Source organism: Coregonus clupeaformis, chromosome 39 (assembly GCF_020615455.1).
Source record: "Coregonus clupeaformis isolate EN_2021a chromosome 39, ASM2061545v1, whole genome shotgun sequence".
In the NCBI taxonomy this organism is placed as follows: domain Eukaryota; kingdom Metazoa; phylum Chordata; class Actinopteri; order Salmoniformes; family Salmonidae; genus Coregonus; species Coregonus clupeaformis.
This window is the reverse complement of record NC_059230.1, coordinates 4,324,079-4,344,078: the sequence shown is the minus strand read 5'-3', so window position 1 is coordinate 4,344,078 and position 20,000 is coordinate 4,324,079. Positions and strand designations below refer to the sequence as shown.

General features: G+C 46.4%; 1 protein-coding gene across 1 annotated transcript in view; it reads right to left on the bottom strand.

The window, feature by feature from the left end:
* Positions 1-20,000, bottom strand: part of LOC121554210 (coiled-coil domain-containing protein 171) — a 96,605-nt gene that overhangs the window by 42,339 nt on the left and 34,266 nt on the right. The window contains exons 12-17 of the mRNA XM_045211793.1: positions 19,878-19,984; positions 19,585-19,674; positions 11,953-12,048; positions 11,674-11,766; positions 6,290-6,457; positions 2,144-2,305 (exon numbers count right to left, since the gene is read on the bottom strand). Of these exons, the coding sequence (XP_045067728.1) occupies positions 2,144-2,305; positions 6,290-6,457; positions 11,674-11,766; positions 11,953-12,048; positions 19,585-19,674; positions 19,878-19,984 (716 nt within the window). The remainder of the gene's footprint in view (positions 1-2,143; positions 2,306-6,289; positions 6,458-11,673; positions 11,767-11,952; positions 12,049-19,584; positions 19,675-19,877; positions 19,985-20,000) is intronic.

The following is a 20,000-nucleotide window of genomic DNA, read 5'->3' as shown; positions in this document are numbered from 1 at the left end:
CAGCAGTGTAACAGTGTGTTAGTTACCTGTATCCTCCCCTGCAGCAGTGTAACAGTGTGTTAGTTACCTGTATCTTCCCCTGCAGCAGTGTAACAGTGTGTTAGTTACCTGTATCTTCCCCTGCAGCAGTGTAACAGTGTCTTAGTTACCTGTATCTTCCCCTGCAGCAGTGTAACAGTGTGTTAGTTACCTGTATCCTCCCCTGCAGCAGTGTAACAGTGTGTTAGTTACCTGTATCCTCCCCTGCAGCAGTGTAACAGTGTGTTAGTTACCTGTATCCTCCCCTGCAGCAGTGTAACAGTGTGTTAGTTACCTGTATCTTCCCCTGCAGCAGTGTAACAGTGTGTTAGTTACCTGTATCCTCCCCTGCAGCAGTGTAACAGTGTGTTAGTTACCTGTATCTTCCCCTGCAGCAGTGTAACAGTGTGTTAGTTACCTGTATCTTCCCCTGCAGCAGTGTAACAGTGTGATAGTTACCTGTATCCTCCCCTGCAGCAGTGTAACAGTGTGTTAGTTACCTGTATCCTCCCCTGCAGCAGTGTAACAGTGTGATAGTTACCTGTATCCTCCCCTGCAGCAGTGTAACAGTGTGTTAGTTACCTGTATCCTCCCCTGCAGCAGTGTAACAGTGTGATAGTTACCTGTATCCTCCCCTGCAGCAGTGTAACAGTGTGATAGTTACCTGTATCTTCCCCTGCAGCAGTGTAACAGTGTGTTAGTTACCTGTATCTTCCCCTGCAGCAGTGTAACAGTGTGTTAGTTACCTGTATCTTCCCCTGCAGCAGTGTAACCGTGTGTTAGTTACCTGTATCCTCCCCTGCAGCAGTTAACAGTGTGTTAGTTACCTGTATCTTCCCCTGCAGCAGTGTAACAGTGTGTTAGTTACCTGTATCCTCCCCTGCAGCAGTGTAACAGTGTGTTAGTTACCTGTATCTTCCCCTGCAGCAGTGTAACAGTGTGTTAGTTACCTGTATCCTCCCCTGCAGCAGTGTAACAGTGTGTTAGTTACCTGTATCCTCCCCTGCAGCAGTGTAACAGTGTGTTAGTTACCTGTATCTTCCCCTGCAGCAGTGTAACAGTGTGTTAGTTACCTGTATCCTCCCCTGCAGCAGTGTAACAGTGTGTTAGTTACCTGTATCTTCCCCTGCAACAGTGTAACAGTGTGTTAGTTACCTGTATCTGCCCCTGCAGCAGTGTAACAGTGTGTTAGTTACCTGTATCCTCCCCTGCAGCAGTGTAACAGTGTGTTAGTTACCTGTATCTTCCCCTGCAGCAGTGTAACAGTGTGATAGTTACCTGTATCTTACCCTGCAGCAGTGTAACAGTGTGATAGTTACCTGTATCTTCCCCTGCAGCAGTGTAACAGTGTGTTAGTTACCTGTATCTTCCCCTGCAGCAGTGTAACAGTGTGTTAGTTACCTGTATCTTCCCCTGCAGCAGTGTAACAGTGTGTTAGTTACCTGTATCCTCCCCTGCAGCAGTGTAACAGTGTGTTAGTTACCTGTATCTTCCCCTGCAGCAGTGTAACAGTGTGTTAGTTACCTGTATCCTCCCCTGCAGCAGTGTAACAGTGTGTTAGTTACCTGTATCTTCCCCTGCAGCAGTGTAACAGTGTGTTAGTTACCTGTATCTTCCCCTGCAGCAGTGTAACAGTGTGTTAGTTACCTGTATCTTCCCCTGCAGCAGTGTAACAGTGTGTTAGTTACCTGTATCCTCCCCTGCAGCAGTGTAACAGTGTGTTAGTTACCTGTATCTTCCCCTGCAGCAGTGTAACAGTGTGTTAGTTACCTGTATCTTCCCCTGTAGCAGTGTAACAGTGTGTTAGTTACCTGTATCCTCCCCTGCAGCAGTGTAACAGTGTGTTAGTTACCTGTATCTTCCCCTGCAGCAGTGTAACAGTGTGTTAGTTACCTGTATCCTCCCCTGCAGCAGTGTAACAGTGTGTTAGTTACCTGTATCTTCCCCTGCAGCAGTGTAACAGTGTGTTAGTTACCTGTATCTTCCCCTGCAGCAGTGTAACAGTGTGTTAGTTACCTGTATCTTCCCCTGCAGCAGCGTAACAGTGTGTTAGTTACCTGTATCTTCCCCTGCAGCAGCGTAACAGTGTGTTAGTTACCTGTATCTTCCCCTGCAGCAGTGTAACAGTGTGTGTGTGTCGCTGGTCCATCTCATGTCTCTCTGCTGTCCAGGCTTCTTCTCTCTGTCTCACCGTCTCCTCTAGTCTCGCTAACACACCCTGCTGGGTCTGCTGCTGCTGAGATACACTCACAGTGTTCCTCTCACACACAGCCTGCAGGTGGGACACCTAGAGAGAGAGAGAGCGAGAGGGGGAGGGAGGGGAGAAAGGAGAGAGAGGTGAGGGGGAGAGGGGGAGGAGGGGAGAAAGGAGAGAGAGAGAGGTGAGGGGGAGAGGGGGAGGGAGGGGAGAAAGGAGAGAGAGAGAGGTGAGGGGGAGAGGGGGAGAAAGGAGAGAGAGGTGAGGGGGAGAGGGGGAGGGAGGGGAGAGAGAGAGGGAGGGGGAGGGAGGGGAGAAAGGAGAGAGAGAGAGAGTGAGAGATGGAGGGGAGAGAGAGATGAGGGGAGAGAGAAAGGAGAGAGAGAGCGAGAGAGAGAGAGGGTGAGGGGGAGAGAGAGAAAGACTTGAATAATGCCTGAGATATTGTAAACATTGTTGTATGGTAAGAGAAACAAACACCCACCCTACCCTCTCATTACACCCACCCACCCTACCCTCTCATTACACCCACCCCACCCTCTCATTACACCCACCCTACCCTCTCATTACACCCACCCCTACCCTCTCATTACACCCACCCACCCCACCCTCTCATTACACCCACCCACCCTACCCTCTCATTACACCCACCCTACCCTCTCATTACACCCACCCACCCTACCCTCTCATTACACCCACCCTACCCTCTCATTACACCCACCCTACCCTCTCATTACACCCACCCACCCTACCCTCTCATTACACCCACCCACCCTACCCTCTCATTACACCCACCCTACCCTCTCATTACACCCACCCTACCCTCTCATTACACCCACCCACCCTCTCATTACACCCACCCTACCCTCTCATTACACCCACCCCTACCCTCTCATTACACCCACCCTACCCTCTCATTACACCCACCCTACCCTCTCATTACACCCACCCACCCTACCCTCTCATAACACCCACCCACCCTACCCTCTCATAACACCCACCCACCCTACCCTCTCATTACACCCACCCACCCTACCCTCTCATTAAACCCACCCTACCCTCTCATTACACCCACCCTACCCTCTCATTACACCCACCCCTACCCTCTCATTACACCCACCCACCCCACCCCTCTCATAACACCCACCCACCCCACCCTCTCATTACACCCACCCACCCTCTCATTACACCCACCCACCCTACCCTCTCATTACACCCACCCTACCCTCTCATTACACCCACCCACCCCACCCTCTCATAACACCCACCCTACCCTCTCATTACACCCACCCTACCCTCTCATTACACCCACCCTACCCTCTCATTACACCCACCCTACCCTCTCATTACACCCACCCATCCTACCCTCTCATTACACCCACCCTACCCTCTCATTACACCCACCCACCCTACCCTCTCATTACACCCATCCTACCCTCTCATTACACCACACCCACCCTACCCTCTCATTACACCACACCCACCCTACCCTCTCATTACACCCACCCTACCCTCTCATTACACCCACCCATCCTACCCTCTCATTACACCACACCCACCCTACCCTCTCATTACACCACACCCACCCTACCCTCTCATTACACCCACCCTACCCTCTCATTACACCCACCCATCCTACCCTCTCATTACACCACACCCACCCTACCCTCTCATTACACCCACCCCTACCCTCTCATTACATCCACCCCAACCCTACCCTCTCATTACACCCACCCTACCCTCTCATTACACCCACCCCACCCTCTCATTACACCCACCCACCCTACCCTCTCATTACACCCACCCCACCCTACCCTCTCATTACACCCACCCACCCTACCCTCTCATTACACCCACCCACCCTACCCTCTCATTACACCCACCCTACCCTCTCATTACACCCACCCTACCCTCTCATTACACCCACCCTACCCTCTCATTACACCCACCCCACCCTCTCATTACACCCACCCACCCTACCCTCTCATTACACCCACCCACCCTACCCTCTCATTACACCCACCCATCCTACCCTCTCATTACACCCACCCTACCCTCTCATTACACCCACCCACCCTACCCTCTCATTACACCCACCCTACCCTCTCATTACACCCACCCCACCCTCTCATTACACCCACCCACCCCACCCTCTCATAACACCCACCCACCCCTACCCTCTCATTACACCCACCCACCCTACCCTCTCATTACACCCACCCTACCCTCTCATTACACCCACCCCACCCTACCCTCTCATTACACCCACCCTACCCTCTCATTACACCCACCCTACCCTCTCATTACACCCACCCCTACCCTCTCATTACACCCACCCTACCCTCTCATTACACCCACCCACCCTACCCTCTCATTACACCCACCCTACCCTCTCATTACACCCACCCACCCTACCCTCTCATTACACCCACCCTACCCTCTCATTACACCCACCCACCCTACCCTCTCATTACACCCACCCTACCCTCTCATTACACCCACCCACCCTACCCTCTCATTACACCCACCCTACCCTCTCATTACACCCACCCTACCCTCTCATTAACACCCACCCTACCCTCTCATTACACCCACCCTACCCTCTCATTACACCCACCCTACCCTCTCATTACACCCACCCTACCCCTCTCATTACACCCACCCTACCCTCTCATTACACCCACCCTACCCTCTCATTACACCCACCCTACCCTCTCATTACACCCACCCTACCCTCTCATTACACCCACCCTACCCTCTCATTACACCCACCCACCCTACCCTCTCATTACACCCACCCACCCTACCCTCTCATTACACCCACCCTACCCTCTCATTACACCCACCCTACCCTCTCATTACACCCACCCCACCCTCTCATTACACCCATCCTACCCTCTCATTACACCCACCCGCCCTACCCTCTCATTACACCCACCCTACCCTCTCATTACACCCACCCCACCCTCTCATTACACCCATCCTACCCTCTCATTACACCCACCCACCCTACCCTCTCATTACACCCACCCTACCCTCTCATTACACCCACCCTACCCTCTCATTACACCCACCCCACCCTCTCATTACACCCACCCACCCTACCCTCTCATTACACCCACCCACCCTCTCATTACACCCACCCCACCCTCTCATTACACCCACCCTACCCTCTCATTACACCCACCCACCCTACCCTCTCATTACACCCACCCTACCCTCTCATTACACCCACCCTACCCTCTCATTACACCCACCCTACCCTCTCATTACACCCACCCACCCTACCCTCTCATTACACCCACCCACCCTCTCATTACACCCACCCCCACCCTCTCATTACACCCACCCTACCCTCTCATTACACCACACCCACCCTACCCTCTCATTACACCCACCCTACCCTCTCATTACACCACACCCACCCTACCCTCTCATTACACCCACCCACCCTCTCATTACACCCACCCCACCCTCTCATTACACCCACCCTACCCTCTCATTACACCACACCCACCCCTACCCTCTCATTACACCCACCCACCCTCTCATTACACCCACCCCACCCTCTCATTACACCCACCCTACCCTCTCATTACACCACACCCACCCTACCCTCTCATTACACCCACCCTACCCTCTCATTACACCCACCCACCCTACCCTCTCATTACACCCACCCTACCCTCTCATTACACCCACCCCACCCTCTCATTACACCCACCCCACCCTCTCATTACACCCACCCACCCTACCCCTCTCATTACACCCACCCTACCCTCTCATTACACCCACACTACCCTCTCATTACACCCACCCTACCCTCTCATTACACCCACCCTACCCTCTCATTACACCCACCCTACCCTCTCATTACACCCACCCACCCTACCCTCTCATTACACCCACCCTACCCTCTCATTACACCCACACTACCCTCTCATTACACCCACCCTAACCTCTCATTACACCCACCCTACCCTCTCATTAAACACCCACCCTACCCTCTCATTACACCCACCCTACCCTCTCATTACACCCACCCACCCTACCCTCTCATTACACCCACCCTACCCTCTCGTTGGCGCTTGTGAGGTCAGAGATGAGGGTGTCGACGTGTTCCGTTATGACATCACAGAGCTCCGCCCAGGAGAAACTACCCAGGATGCATTGTGGCTGGGAGCTGAGGACGCAGCCCGCTAACAGACGCTGGAACAGACCGTGAAGGAAGGACAACTTCTCCTGCAGAGACACAGACACTTGGGTGAGCCATTGGTAATAGAGATGCTGCTAACACAGTCTACTCTAGAATGATGTTAGTGATTACATTAGGGTTAGAATGGACCATAATGGTGTTAGTGATTACATTAGGGTTAGAAAGGGTTAGAATGGACCATAATGGTGTTAGTGATTACATTAGGGTTAGAAAGGGTTAGAATGGACCATAATGGTGTTAGTGATTACATTAGGGTTAGAATGGACCGTAATGGTGTTAGTGATTACATTAGGGTTAGAGAGGGTTAGAATGGACCATAATGGTGTTAGTGATTACATTAGGGTTAGAATGGACCGTAATGGCGTTAGTGATTACATTAGGGTTAGAGAGGGTTAGAATGGACCATAATGGTGTTAGTGATTACATTAGGGTTAGAATGGACCGTAATGGCGTTAGTGATTACATTAGGGTTAGAATGGACCATAATGGTGTTAGTGATTACATTAGGGTTAGAATGGACCGTAATGGAGTTAGTGATTACATAAGGGTTAGAATGGACCGTAATGGCGTTAGTGATTACATTAGGGTTAGAGAGGGTTAGAATGGACCATAATGGTGTTAGTGATTACATTAGGGTTAGAATGGACCGTAATGGCGTTAGTGATTACATAAGGGTTAGAATGGACCGTAATGGCGTTAGTGATTACATTAGGGTTAGAGAGGGTTAGAATGGACCATAATGGTGTTAGTGATTACATTAGGGTTAGAATGGACCATAATGGTGTTAGTGATTACATTAGGGTTAGAATGGACCGTAATGGTGTTAGTGATTACATTAGAGTTAGAAAGGGTTAGAATGGACCATAATGGTGTTAGTGATTACATTAGAGTTAGAAAGGGTTAGAATGGACCATAATGGTGTTAGTGATTACATCAGGGTTAGAACGGGTTAGAATGTACCATAATGGTGTTAGTGATTACATTCGGGTTAGAATGGACCGTAATGGTGTTAGTGATTACATTAGGGTTAGAACGGGTTAGAATGGACTATAATGGCGTTAGTGATTACATTAGAGTTAGAATGGACCATAATGGTGTTAGTGATTACATTAGGGTTAGAGAGGGTTAGAATGGACCATAATGGTGTTAGTGATTACATTAGGGTTAGAATGGACCGTAATGGCGTTAGTGATTACATTAGGGTTGGAAAGGGTTAGAATGGACCATAATTGTGTTAGTGATTACATTAGGGTTAGAATGGACCATAATGGTGTTAGTGATTACATTAGGGTTAGAATGGACCGTGATGGTGTTAGTGATTACATAAGGGTTAGAATGGACCATAATGGTGTTAGTGATTACATTAGGGTTAGAAAGGGTTGGAATGGACCATAATGGTGTTAGTGATTACATCAGGGTTAGAAAGGGTTAGAATGGACCATAATGGTGTTAGTGATTACATTCAGGTTAGAATGGACCGTAATGGCGTTAGTGATTACATTAGGGTTAGAACGGTTTAGAATGTACTATAATGGTGTTAGTGATTACATTCGGGTTAGAAAGGGTTATAATGGACCAACATGGCGTTAGTGATTACATTAGGGTTAGAATGGACCATAATGGTGTTAGTGATTACATCAGGGTTAGAAACGGTTAGAATGGACTATAATGGTGTAAGTGATTACATTCGGGTTAGAAAGGGTTAGAATGGACCATAATGGTGCTAGTGATTACATTAGGGTAAGAATGGACCATAATGGTGTTAGTGATTACATTAGGGTTAGAAAGGGTTAGAATGGACCATAATGTTGTTAGTGATTACATTAGGGTTCAGAGGGGTTAGAATGGACCATAATGGTGTTAGTGATTACATCAGGGTTATAAGGGGTTAGAATGGACCATAATGGTGTTAGTGATTACATTAGGGTTAGAAAGGACCAACATGGCGTTAGTGATTACATTAGGGTTAGAATGGACCGTAATGGTGTTGGTGATTACATTAGGGTTAGAATGGACCATAATGGTGTTAGTGATTACATTAGGGTTAGAAAGAGTTAGAATGGACCATAATGGTGTTAGTGATTACATTCGGGTTAGAAAGGGTTAGAATGGACCATAATGGTGTTAGTGATTACATTAGGATTAGAATGGACCATAATGGTGTTAGTGATTACATTAGGGTTAGAATGGACCGTAATGGCGTTAGTGATTACATTAGGGTTAGAAAGGGTTAGAATGGACCATAATGATGTTAGTGATTACATTAGGGTTGGAAAGGGTTAGAATGGACCATAATGGTGTTAGTGATTACATTAGGGTTAGAAGGGGTTAGAATGGACCATAATACTGTTATTGATTAAATTAGGGTTAGAACGGGCTAGAATGGACCATAATGGTGTTAGTGATTACATTAGGGTTAGAAAGGGTTAGAATGGACCAAAATGGCGTTAGTGATTACATTAGGGTTAGAATGGACCATAATGGTGTTAGTGATTACATTAGGGTTAGAATGGACCGTAATGGTGTTAGTGATTACATTAGGGCTAGAATGGACCATAATGGTGTTAGTGATTACATTAGGGTTAGAATGGACCAGAATGGTGTTAGTGATTACATTAGGGTTAGAAGGGTTTAGAATGGACCATAATGGTGTTAGTGATTACATTCGGGTTAGAAAGGGTTAGAATGGACCATAATGGTGTTAGTGATTACATTAGGGTTAGAAAGGGTTAGAATGGACCAAAATGGCGTTAGTGATTATATTAGGGTTAGAATGGACCATAATGGTGTTAGTGATTACATTAGGGTTAGAATGGGCCGTAATGGTGTCAGTGCTTACATTAGGGTTAGAAAGGGTTAGAGTGGACCATAATGGTGTTAGTGATTATATTAGGGTTAGAATGGACCAACATGTCGTTAGTGATTACATTAGGGTTAGAATGGACCATAATTGTGTTAGTGATTACATTACGGTTAGAAAGGGTTAGAATGGACCATAATGGTGTTAGTGATTACATTAGGGTTAGAAAGGGTTAGAATGGACCATAATGGTGTTAGTGATTACATTAGGGTTAGAAAGGGTTAGAATGGACCATAATGGTGTTAGTGATTACATTATGGTTAGAAAGGGTTGGAATGGACCATAATGGTGTTAGTGATTACATTCGGGTTAGAACGGGTTAGAATGGACCATAATGGTGTTAGTGATTACATTATGGTTAGAAAGGGTTAGAATGGACCATAATGGTGTTAGTGATTACATTAAGGTTAGAAAGGGTTAGAATGGACCATACTGGTGTTAGTGATTACATTAGGGTTAGAATGGGCCGTAATGGTGTCAGTGCTTACATTAGGGTTAGAAAGGGTTAGAATGGACCATAATGGTGTTAGTGATTACATTTGGGTTAGAAAGGGTTAGAATGGACCATAATGGTGTTAGTGATTACATTCGGGTTAGAATGGACCATAATGGTGTTAGTGATTATATTAGGGTTAGAAAGGGTTAGAATGGACCAACATGGCGTAAGTGATTACATTAGGGTTAGAATGGACCATAATGGTGTTAGTGATTACATTAGGGTTAGAACGGGTTAGAATGGACCATAATGGTGTTAGTGATTACATTCGGGTTAGAAAGGTTTAGAATGGACCATAATGGTGTTAGTGATTACATTCGGGTTAGAAAGGGTTAGAATGGACCATAATGGTGTTAGTGATTACATTCGGGGTAGAAAGGGTTAGAATGGACCATAATGGTGTTAGTGATTACATTAGGGTTAGAAAGGGTTAGAGTGGACCATAATGGTGTTAGTGATTACATTCGGGTTAGAAAGGGTTAGAATGGACCATAATGGTGTTAGTGATTACATTAGGGTTAGAAAGGGTTATAATGGACCATAATGGTGTTAGTGATTATATTAGGGTTAGAATGGACCATAATGGTGTTATAGATTACATTAGGGTTAGAATGGACCATAATGGTGTTAGTGATTACATTCGGGTTAGAAAGGGTTAGAATGGACCATAATGGTGTTAGTGATTACATTAGGGTTAGAATGGACCATAATGGTGTTAGTGATTACATTCGTGTTAGAAAGGGTTAGAATGGACCATAATGGTGTTAGTGATTACATTAGGGTTAGAATGGACCATAATGGTGTTAGTGATTACATTAGGGTTAGAAAGGGTTAGAATGGACCATAATGGTGTTAGTGATTACATTAGGGTTAGAATGGACCATAATGGTGTTAGTGATTACATTAGGGTTAGAAAGGGTTAGAATGGACCAACATGGCGTTAGTGATTACATTAGGGTCAGAATGGACCATAATGGTGTTAGTGATTACATTAGGGTTAGAAAGGGTTAGAATGGACCATAATGGTGTTAGTGATTACATTATGGTTAGAAAGGGTTAGAATGGACCATAATGGTGTTAGTGATTACATTAGGGTTAGAATGGACCATAATGGTGTTAGTGATTACATTAGGGTTAGAAAGGGTTAGAATGGACCATAATGGTGTTAGTGATTACATTAGGGTTAGAAAGGGTTAGAATGGACCATAATGGTGTTAGTGATTACATTAGGGTTAGAATGGACCATAATGGTGTTAGTGATTACATTAGGGTTAGAAAGGGTTAGAATGGACCATAATGGTGTTAGTGATTACATCAGGGTTAGAATGGACCATAATGGTGTTAGTGATTACATTAGGGTTAGAAAGGGTTAGAATGGACCATAATGGTGTTAGTGATTACATTAGGGTTAGAAATGGTTAGAATGGACCATAATGGTGTTAGTGATTACATTAGGGTTAGAATGGACCATAATGGTGTTAGTGATTACATTAGGGTTAGAAAGGGTTAGAATGGACCATAATGGTGTTAGTGATTACATTAGGGTTAGAATGGACCATAATGGTGTTAGTGATTACATTAGGGTTAGAAAGGGTTAGAATGGACCATAATGGTGTTAGTGATTACATTTGGGTTAGAATGGACCATAATGATGTTAGTTTGAAGCGTAATGAACCACTGGGAACAGCGGGCAGGACGACCCGGTATGAACAGGTCACACAGACAGGCTACTAACGTCACAAAGCACCGCAACAACTTCTGATGTAAACAGGGCTTTTTAAACACATTGATAGTAACAGAACAGACTAACTGTCATAAAGGGGGTTGGGATGGAGGAATGAACAGAAGGATGAATAGACTTCCACTCCAAACAGAGCACTGTTTACCTGAGAATCCTTCTGATTGAGTTGTCTGATCCTCTGTACTTCTGCCTGCAACTCCACTGCCCTCTCTCGATCCTTCTCCCTCTCTCCTTCCCTCTCTCTCTCCCTCTCCTTCTCCCTCTCTCTCTCCCTCTCCTTCTCCCTCTCTCCTTCCCTCTCTCTCTCCCTCTCCTTCTCCCTCTCTCTCTCCCTCTCCTTCTCCCTCTCTCCTTCCCTCTCCTTCTCTCTCTCTCTCTCCCTCTCCTTCTCCCTCTCCTTCTCCCTCTCCCAGTGTTGCTGGGCGGTCTGTAGTCTGTTTGTCTGGAGGGTCTTTTCAGAACATTGGGCTCTCAGACGCTGTAATTCAACATTACAGTCAGACAGCGCTGCACAGAGCTCCTAGAGAGAGAGAGAGAGAGAGAGAGAGAGAGAGAGAGAGAGAGAGAGAGAGAGAGAGAGACAGAGAGAGAGAGAGAGAGAGAGAGAGAGAGAGAGAGAGAGAGAGAGAGAGAGAGAGAGAGAGAGAGAGAGAGAGAGAGAGAGAGAGAGAGAGAGAGAGAGAGAGAGACAGAGAGAGAGAGAGAGACAGAGAGAGAGAGAGAGAGAGAGAGAGAGAGAGAGAGAGAGAGAGAGAGAGAGAGAGAGAGAGAGAGACAGAGAGAGAGAGAGAGAGAGAGAGAGAGAGAGAGAGAGAGAGAGAGAGACAGAGAGAGAGAGAGAGAGAGAGAGAGAGAGAGAGAGAGAGACAGAGGGGGGGGGGAAAGAGAGAGAGAGAGAGACAGAGAGAGAGAGAGAGAGAGAGAGAGAGAGAGAGAGAGAGAGACAGAGAGAGAGAGAGAGAGAGAGACCCAACCAAATCATGAGAAAACAAAAAGATAATTACTTGACACATTGGAAAGAACAAACAAAAAAACAGAGCAAACTAGAATGCTATTTGGCCCTAAACAGAGAGTACACAGTGGCAGAATACCTGACCACTGTGACTGACCCAAACTTAAGGAAAGCTTTGACTATGTACAGACTCAGTGAGCATAGCCTTGCTATTGAGAAAGGCCGCCGTAGGCAGACCTGGCTCTCAAGAGAAGACAGGCTATGTGCACACTGCCCACAAAATGAGGTGGAAACTGAGCTGCACTTCCTAACCTCCTGCCAAATGTATGACCACATTAGAGACACATATATCCCTCAGATTACAGCGATCCACAAAGAATTCGAAAACAAACCCAATTTTGATAAACTCCCTTATCTACTGGGTGAAAAACCACAGTGTGCCATCACAGCTGCAAGATTTGTGACCTGTTGCCACAAGAAAAGGGCAACCAGTGAAGAACAAACACCATTGTAAATACAACCCATATTTACGTTTATTTATTTTCCCTTTTGTACTTTAACTATTTGCACATTGTTACAACACTGTATATATACATTATATGACATTTGAAATGTCTTTATTCTTTTGAAACTTCTGAGTGTAATGTTTACTGTTAATATTTATTTCACTTTTGTTTACTATCTACTTCACTTGCTTTGGCAATGTTAACACACGTTTCCCATGCCAATAAAGCCCTTAAATTGAAATTGAAATTGAGAGAGAGAGAGAGAGAGAGAGACAGAGAGAGAGAGACAGAGAGAGAGAGACAGAGAGAGAGAGACAGAGAGAGACAGACAGACAGACAGACAGACAGACAGACAGACAGACAGACAGACAGACAGACAGAGAGAGAGAGACAGAGGAGAGAGAGAGAGAGAGAGAGAGAGAGAGAGAGAGAGAGAGAGAGAGAGATTTAGACCAAGTCAGAAAGAAAAGAATAGCTATGTTAGCAGTGGTGGACAAAGTACCTAGTTGTCATACTTGAGTAAAAGTAAAGATACCTTAATAGAAAATGACTCAAGTAAAAGTGACCCAGTAAAATAATATATCTATTTTCTTAGTGGGTAGATTAGCTTAAATATTGCAGATACCCCATATATTTCCCTATATTTTCCTAATTGGAGTAAACTAATGGACAACAACACTTAGGCTTCTACTTCCAGCTTAAAGTGCCTTGCAAAAGTATTCATCCCCCTTGGTGTTTTTCCTATTTTGTTGCATTACAACCTGTAATTTAAATTGATTTTTATTTGGATTTCATGTAATGGAAATACACAAAATAGTCCAAATTGGTGAAGTGAAATTTAAAAAATTACTTATTTCAAAAAATTCAAAAATATAAATAACGGAAAAGTGGTGCGTGCATATGTATTCACCCCCTTTGCTATGAAGCCCTTAAATAAGATCTGGTGCAACCAATTACCTTCAGAAGTCACATAATTAGTTAAATAAAGTCCACCTGTGTGCAATCGAAGTGTCACATGATCTCAGTATATATACACCTGTTCTGAAAGGCCCCAGAGTCTGCAACACCACTAAGCAAGGGGCACCACCAAGCAAGCGGCACCATGAAGACCAAGGAGCTCTCCAAACAGGTCAGGGACAAAGTTGTGGAGAAGTACAGATCAGGGTTGGGTTATAAAAAAATATATGAAACTTTGAATATCCCACGGAGCACCATTAAATCCATGATTAAAAAATGGAAAGAATATGGCACCACAACAAACCTGCCAAGAGAGGGCCGCCCACCAAAACTCACGGACCAGGCAAGGAGGGCGTTAATCAGAGAGGCAACAAAGAGACCAAAGATGACCCTGAAGGAGCTGCAAAGCACCACAGGGGAGATTGGAGTATCTGTCCATAGGACCACTTTAAGCCGTACACTCCACAGAGCTGGGCTTTACGGAAGAGTGGCCAGAAAAAAGCCATTGCTTAAAGAAAGAAATAAGCAAACACGTGTGGTGTTCGCCAAAAGGCATGTGGGAGACTCCCCAAACATATGGAAGAAGGTGCTCTGGTCAGATGAGACTAAAATTGAGCTTTTTGGCCATCAAGGAAAACGCCATGTCTGGTGCAAACCCAACACCTCTCATCACCCCGAGAACACCATCCCTACAGTGAAGCATGGTGGTGGCAGCATCATGCTGTGGGGATGTTTTTCATCGGCAGGGACTGGGAAACTGGTCAGAATTTAAGGAATGATGGATGGCGCTAAATACAGGGAAATTCTTGAGGGAAACCTGTTTCAGTCTTCCAGAGATTTGAGACTGGGATGGAGGTTCACCTTCCAGCAGGACAATGACCCTAAGCATACTGCTAAAGCAACACTCGAGTGGTTTAAGGGGAAACATTTAAATGTCTTGGAATGGCCTAGTCAAAGCCCAGACCTCAATCCAATTGAGAATATGTGGTATGACTTAAAGATTGCTGTACACCAGCGGAAGCCATCCAACTTGAAGGAGCTGGAGCAGTTTTGCCTTGAAGAATGGGCAAAAATCCCAGTGGCTAGATGTGCCAAGCTTATAGAGACATACCCCAAGAGACTTGCAGCTGTATTTGCTGCAAAAGGTGGCTCTACAAAGTATTGATTTTGGGGGGGGGGTGAATAGTTATGCACGCTCAAGTTCTGTTTTTGTCTTATTTCTTGTTTGTTTCACACACAAAAAATATTTTGCATCTTCAAAGTTGTAGGCATGTTGTGTAAATCAAATGATACAAACCCCCCAAAAATATTTTTTTCTGAATGCACCGTATATTTTTATACTGGGCTGTGATGTTTCCAAAATGTCTGAACCTTCCTATTCTCAAATGTTCTACAGATTGTAAATTAAAGATAAAACATTTTGCTGATCCATTCTCCCCCTTCCACTTGCCTCTTCCATTTTTACGGTAATGCTGCAATTAGTTGGTTGTAATTTTGGGTAGAGCAGACATTTCCATATATTTTTGTTAGCTGCATGTGTGACATAACTCCAAGAGTCCTATTTATGATATAATTTACAAAAATTATACAGTTTCTAAACATAATGTATTACTATCAATTAGTATATTTGAGTTTAACCATAATATTTGCTGTAATATTTGCTCTGTTGTTTCTGGTGGATTAAACTGAAATTGCAACCAACTTTCTATGGCTTGCTTTAAAAATAGCTATATTTTTTAGATTATTTCATTTTCAAATAACCAAGGTTGTAATCTGAATAAAGGGTAAAAGGCCATTATTGAACATGGGGTGAGACATTCTTACTAATCTGCTAGAGAACCAGTTTGGATTTAAGTATAACTTTTGTATGACTGAAGCCTTTAGTGAGAGGTCTAATGCTTTAATGTTTAATAATTTCTGCCCTCCGAATTCATATTCATTATATAAATAGGCCAGTTTAATTTTGTCTGGCTTACTGTTCCAAATAAAATTGATAATTCGCTAGGTGTAGGCAAGGCCATATGCAAATAGGTAAACGTATTGTAGTGAGATCATTTCTTTCTTTCGGTATATGTATACCGAGTATGTCCACTTCACCGTCAGACCATTTTATTGGTAAACTACACAGTAATGTAAAAGTTGTATTTTTTTAGTGATCCAATACGTAATATAGTACACTTATCATAATTTGAGAGATTAGAAAAATTATCTAGATCCTCTATGAGGCTGTGGATTCTGGATTTAAAAGATAACATGAATCATCAGCTTACGATACTAATTGAGTAAAAGTCTAAAAGTAGTTGGTTTTAAATATACTAAAGTATCAAAAGTAAAAGTAAAAGTATACATTATTTCAAATTCCTTATATTAAGCAAATCAGACGGCACCATTTTCTAGTTTTTTTTAATTTACAGGCTGGGCCACTCAAGGACATTCAGAGACTTGTCTTAAAGCCACTCCTGCGTTTTCTTGTCTGTGTGCTTCGGGTCGTTGTCCTGTTGGAAGGTGAACCTTCGCCCCAGCCTGAGGTCCTGAGCACTCTGGAGCAGATCCTGACTAGTCTCCCAGTCCCTGCCGCTGAAAAACATCCCCACAGCATGATGCTGCCACCACCATGCTTCACCGTAGGGATGGTGCCAGGTTTCCTCCAGACGTGACGCTTGGCATTCAGGCCAAAGAGTTCAATCTTGGTTTCATCAGACCAGAGAATCTTGTTTCTCATGGTCTGAGAGTCTTTAGGTGCCTTTGGCAAACTCCAAGCAGGCGGTCATGTGCCTTTTACTGAGGAGTGGCTTCCGTCTGGCCAGTCTACCATAAAGGCCTGATTGGTGGAGTGCTGCAGAAACTGTTGTCCTTCTGGAAGGTTCTCCCATCTTCACAGAGGAACTCTGGAGCTCTGTCAGAGTGACCATCGGGTTCTTGGTCACCTCCCTGACTAAGGCCCTTCTCCCCCGATTGCTCAGTTTGGCCGGGCAGCCAGCTCTAGGAAGAGTCTTGGGGGTTCCAAACTTCTTCCATTTAAGAATGATGGAGGCCACTGTGTTCTTGGGGACATTCAATGCTGCAGAACTTTTTTGGTACCCTTCCCCAGATCTGTGCCTTGACACAATCCTGTCTCAGAGCTCTAGGGACAATTCCCTCGACCTCATGGCTTGGTTTTTGCTCTGACATGCACTGTCAACTGTGGGACCTTATATAGACAGGTGTGTGCCTTTCCAAATCATGTCCAGTTAATTGAATTTACCACAGGTGGACTCCAATCAAGTTGTAGAAACATCTCAAGGATGATCAATGGAAACAGGATGTACCTGAGCTCAATTTCGAGTCTCATAGCAAAAGGTCTGAATACTTACGTAAATAAGTTACTTGTTTTTCATTTTTAATAAGTTAACAAACATTTCTAAAAACCTGTTTTCTCTTTGTCATTATAGGGTATTGTGTAGATTGGGGGGCTTACTGCCAATCCAAGACAAGCATGGGAGGGGCTAACTGCCAATCCAAGACAAGCATGGGAGTGGCTTACTGCCAATCCAAGACAAGCATGGGAGGGGCTTACTGCCAATCCAAGACAAGCATGGGAGGGGCTTAATGCCAATCCAAGACAAGCATGGGAGGGGCTTAATGCCAATGCAAGACAAGTTTAGGAGGGGCTTACTGCCAATCCAAGACAAGTATAGGATGGGCTTGATGCCAATCCAAGACAAGCATAGGAGGGGCTTAATGCCAATCCAAGACAAGCTTTAGGAGGGGCTTAATGCCAATCCAAGACAAGCATAGGAGGGGCTTAATGCCAATCCAAGACAAACTTAGGAGTGGCTTAATGCCAATCCAAGACAAGCATGGGAGGGGCTTAATGCCAATCCAAGACAAGCTTAGGAGGGGCTTAATGCCAATCCATGCTCTGTCCAGACACCAGAGAATGAGGTGGCCTCCTGCCGGTCACATATCAAGCACAAAGCACCGGGTCCATCCTGCCGGTCACATATCAAGCCACACAAAGCACCGGGCCCATCCTGCCGGTCACATATCAAGCCACACAAAGCACCGGGCCCATCCTGCCGGTCACATATCAATCCACACAAAGCACCGGGCCCATCCTGCCGGTCACATATCAATCCACACAAAGCACCGGGCCCATCCTGCCGGTCACATATCAATCCACACAAAGCACCGGGCCCATCCTGCCGGTCACATATCAATCCACACAAAGCACCGGGCCAATCCTGCCGGTCACATATCAAGCCACACAAAGCACCGGGCCCATCCTGCCGGTCACATATCAATCCACACAAAGCACCTGGCTGTCGTTGGCGACCCCTCCCCCCCTCTACACCTGGCTGTCGTTGCGACCCCCTCCCCCCCTCTACACCTGGCTGTCGTTGGCGACCCCTCCCCCCCCTCTACACTGCTGTGTGGCGACCCCTCCCCCCCCTCTACACCTGGCTGTCGTTGGCGACCTCCCCCCCTCCCCCCTCTACACCTGGCTGTCGTTGCCGACCCTCCCCCCTCTACACCTGGCTGTCGTTGCCGACCCTCCCCCCCTCTACACCTGGCTGTCGTTGGCGCCCCTCCCGCGCTGGCGACTCCTCCCCCCCTCTACACCTGGCTGTCGTTGCCGACCTCCCTCCCCCCTCTACACCTGGCTGTGGGACCTCCCCCCTCTACACCTGGCTGTCGTTGCGACCTCCCCCCCCCCTCTACACCTGGCTGTCGTTGGCGACCCCCCCCCCCCTCTACACCTGGCTGTCGTTGGCGAGCCCCTCCCCCCCCTCTACACCTGGCTGTCGTTGGCGACCCCTCCCCCCCTCTACACCTGGCTGTCGTTGGCGACCCCTCCCCCCCCCTCTACACCGGCTGTCGTTGGCGACCCCTCCCCCCTCTACACCTGGCTGTCGTTGGCGACCCCCCCCCCCCCTCTACACCTGGCTGTCGTTGGCGACCCTCCCCCCCCCCTCTACACCTGGCTGTCGTTGGCCCTCCCCCCCCCCCCCCTCTACACCTGGCTGTCGTTGGCGACCCCTCCCCCCCTCTACACCTGGCTGTCGTTGGCGACCCCTCCCACCCCTCTACACCAGGGTTCTTCAATTCCGGTCCTGGAGGGCCGAAACACCTCTGTTTTTCCATCCTCTCCTTCTAATCAGGGGCTAATTCAGACCTGGGACACCAGGTGAGTGCAATTAACTACCAGGTAGAAATAAAAAAAAACAGAAGTGTTTCGGCCCTCCAGGACCGGAATCGAAGAACCCTGCTCTCGACCCTGAGTTTGAGAGGCTTCCCACTGACCGGCGCTTCAGAATACCCATGGCAAAGAAGAACGTGTTCAAACATTCATTAGTTCCTTGTGCCTGTTGGGACAACTGAACGCAACGTCAACTGTTTCAGTATATACTCTGGTCTGTGCATCTATTATCTATGTGTTTTAGTGTATGCAGTGTGATGGACTGACTGGTTTAAATGGTGCGATGTGACAATATATCTGCACGTGATCCTTTTAATGGAAGGTGATGCCAAAGAAACATGTCATCCTGGATAAACAATAACGTTATATTATATTCTAATTTCAAGAACAAAGAATAAATACGGTCTGACAATTTTACTGCAGTACTGAGCCTTCCAAAGGACAGACTTCAGTACTACTCACCTCTAAGTGTCTCTTCTGTTCTGACATCAGTTGCTGGTTGGACTGAACCTCCTGGACCAGCCTCTCTGCCTGCTGCTGCTGATCCAGGACCTGTTAATAACACGACATAACAACACTGAAACCTCCTGGACCAGCCTCTCTGCCTGCTGCTGCTGATCCAGGACCTGTTAATAACACGACATAACAACACTGAAACCTCCTGGACCAGCCTCTCTGCCTGCTGCTGCTGATCCAGGACCTGCAGTAGTCTGGCCCAGGGTGGTCTGGTACGTAGTCAGGGTTAGGAAGGTTACCTCTGCAGTAGTCTGGTCCAGGGTGGTCTTGTATGTAGTCAGGGCTGTCCTCAGCATGTTCATGACAGTAGAGGGGCTGTGCTTTCTTTCCTCTCCAACAGGCTCTTCTTCACATTAGGAGAG